The 2,056-nt window shown below is 46.2% G+C and overlaps 1 protein-coding gene across 1 annotated transcript in view; it reads right to left on the bottom strand.

Annotated features, from left to right (window-relative positions):
- Window positions 1-884: 884 nt before the first annotated feature.
- The window catches only part of LOC113222929 (complement C1r subcomponent), a gene marked incomplete at its 5' end in the record, with an annotated part of 1,910 nt that continues 738 nt past the window's right edge, over window positions 885-2,056 (bottom strand). The window contains one exon of the mRNA XM_026452501.1: window positions 885-1,971. Coding sequence (XP_026308286.1) covers window positions 1,202-1,971 — 770 coding nt within the window. The remainder of the gene's footprint in view (window positions 1,972-2,056) is intronic.

Below are 2,056 nucleotides of genomic sequence, written 5' to 3'. Positions count from 1 at the left end.
GGTGATAGAATGAGACTCTGTCTCAAAGGAAAAAAAAAAAAAAAAAAAGTTTAAAAAAAAGTTAAAGAAAAACCTCATCCCTTGGGAATGGTTTAACTCTGCTGGTCTTCTTAAGTTCAGGCCTGTGTGTGCTGGGTCATGTAAAGTTGTTTAAACAAGTCTGGAACAGTCAATTGTGCAATAACATCATGATATTGTTCTACTACAAATACTTATAATGCTTAATCCAAGTTCTGGGTCCTTTTCTGATCTTTAAAGATATCGTAAAGAATACAAGTGATTTAACAATATTGTTAGTGATTCAACTTGGAAACAAAAAGTTCATAGCACTCCTCTCCTAAGGAATAGTTAGAGATTGGAAGATGAGCTGTTAAAAAAGCTGTTGTAGGCTGGGCGCGGTGGTTCACACCTGTAATCTTAGCACTTTGGAGGCCGAGGCCGGTGGATCACTTGAGGTCAGGAGTTCGAGACTAGCCTGGCCAACATGGCAAAACCCTGTCTCTACTATTAGCCTGGCAGCGGTGACAGGTGCCTGTAATTCCAGCTACTCAGGTGGCTGAGGCACGAGAGTCCCTTGAACCCTAAGGCAGAGGTTGCAGATAGCCAAGGTTGTGCCACTACACTCCAGCCTGGGCGACAGAGTGAGAGTCTGTCTTGAAAAATTTAAAAAAGCTGTTATATTTACAACTACGCATGTGGGAAAATCAGCATTTTCTTTATATTGTACAATCAAAACAAAACACAGATATTTATTGTTATCCATAACCCTAATTGTAAATGTGTTCATGAACTTAATTGTTCTTGTTGCCTTCCTAAGTAAATATTTTAAAAATGACCTTCCTTACAAAATATTTTTATATAAAATAAATACAACTTTTGACTCGTTTTGCACGCTGGCATTTCTCATGAAATTTTATTTGGAAAAAGTTATATTCAGTGACCCAATGGTATAAAAGTGGAAAAGGAAAGTGACAGCTAGAGATTGATAACTACATCCTCTGCAATCCTCGGAAGAAAGAAAGGGCCTCTTTGGGTTGTTTCAGGTAAAGTATGTCAATGGGACTATAGGAAAGAGAATTTCCACACTGTCTGCATCAGTGATTTTAATAGAGACTCTTAGTGGTTATCAACAACTGGTCAGTTTTTTTTTTTTTTTTTTTTCCGCACTGCTCTCTGGATTTGGACCTAGCGAATTCTGGGCTCAGTCCTCTTCCTCCATCTCTTTCTTGATCCAATCCACGTAGTTGAGCACTTTGGTGTAGAAGCCATAGCCCTTGCTGCACCCGATGCCCCAGGACACGATGCCCGTTGCCACCCAGCGATCAGTGTTGGGGTCCCTTACTGCAAAAACGCCCCCACTATCCCCCTGGCAGGCATCCTGCTTTAGAGACGGGTGCCCAGCACAGAACATGTTTTGAGAGAACACATCCATCCTGTTCTTTCCCCGGAGCCAGGTCTCACAGTCCCCTCGATTAGCTACGGGCAGACGGACAAACCTGAGGTCATGAGCAATCTTCTCCTCCATGACCCCAAAGCCACTGACATAGCCCATTAAGCCCAGGTCATAGAAGGTCTCGTTGTCAGGGAGGCAGATGGGGAGGAGGTTGGGACCCAGGGTGACACTATTTTCCAGCTCCAGCAGGGCGATGTCCCCCTCAAAATTGTGGGACTCATCCTGACGGTAGTCCGGGTGGATGCTGACCCTGCGGATGGGGTGATTTGCCAGCTTCATGAGCTCTTCCACATTTGTGTGGCCCAGGAACACATCCAAGGAGGCGTTGCTTTGCGCCTCGTGTTCCTTGGGATACAGGGTGTGGGCAGCCGTGAGGATCCAACGGTCCCCCAGCAGGGCTCCGCCCCCGCGCCCATGGATGTTGGTGAACACCTGCCAGGGGAAGTTGCCCATCTTGGCTTTTTGCCCTCCGATGATGCGCTGCCTCTGTTCCACGGGGTGCACGGGCTTCCCACACACTGAGGGAGAGACAGGGAAGATAAGGGAGAGACAGGGAAGACAAGGGCAAGTCAGCTCCAGGTCCTACACCTCTTCCCTCTGTGG

The sequence above is a fragment of the Piliocolobus tephrosceles genome, unplaced genomic scaffold (assembly GCF_002776525.5).
Source record: "Piliocolobus tephrosceles isolate RC106 unplaced genomic scaffold, ASM277652v3 unscaffolded_36518, whole genome shotgun sequence".
In the NCBI taxonomy this organism is placed as follows: Eukaryota; Metazoa; Chordata; class Mammalia; order Primates; family Cercopithecidae; genus Piliocolobus; species Piliocolobus tephrosceles.
The sequence above is the reverse complement of the archived record's forward strand: the minus strand, read 5'-3'. Positions and strand labels throughout refer to the sequence as shown.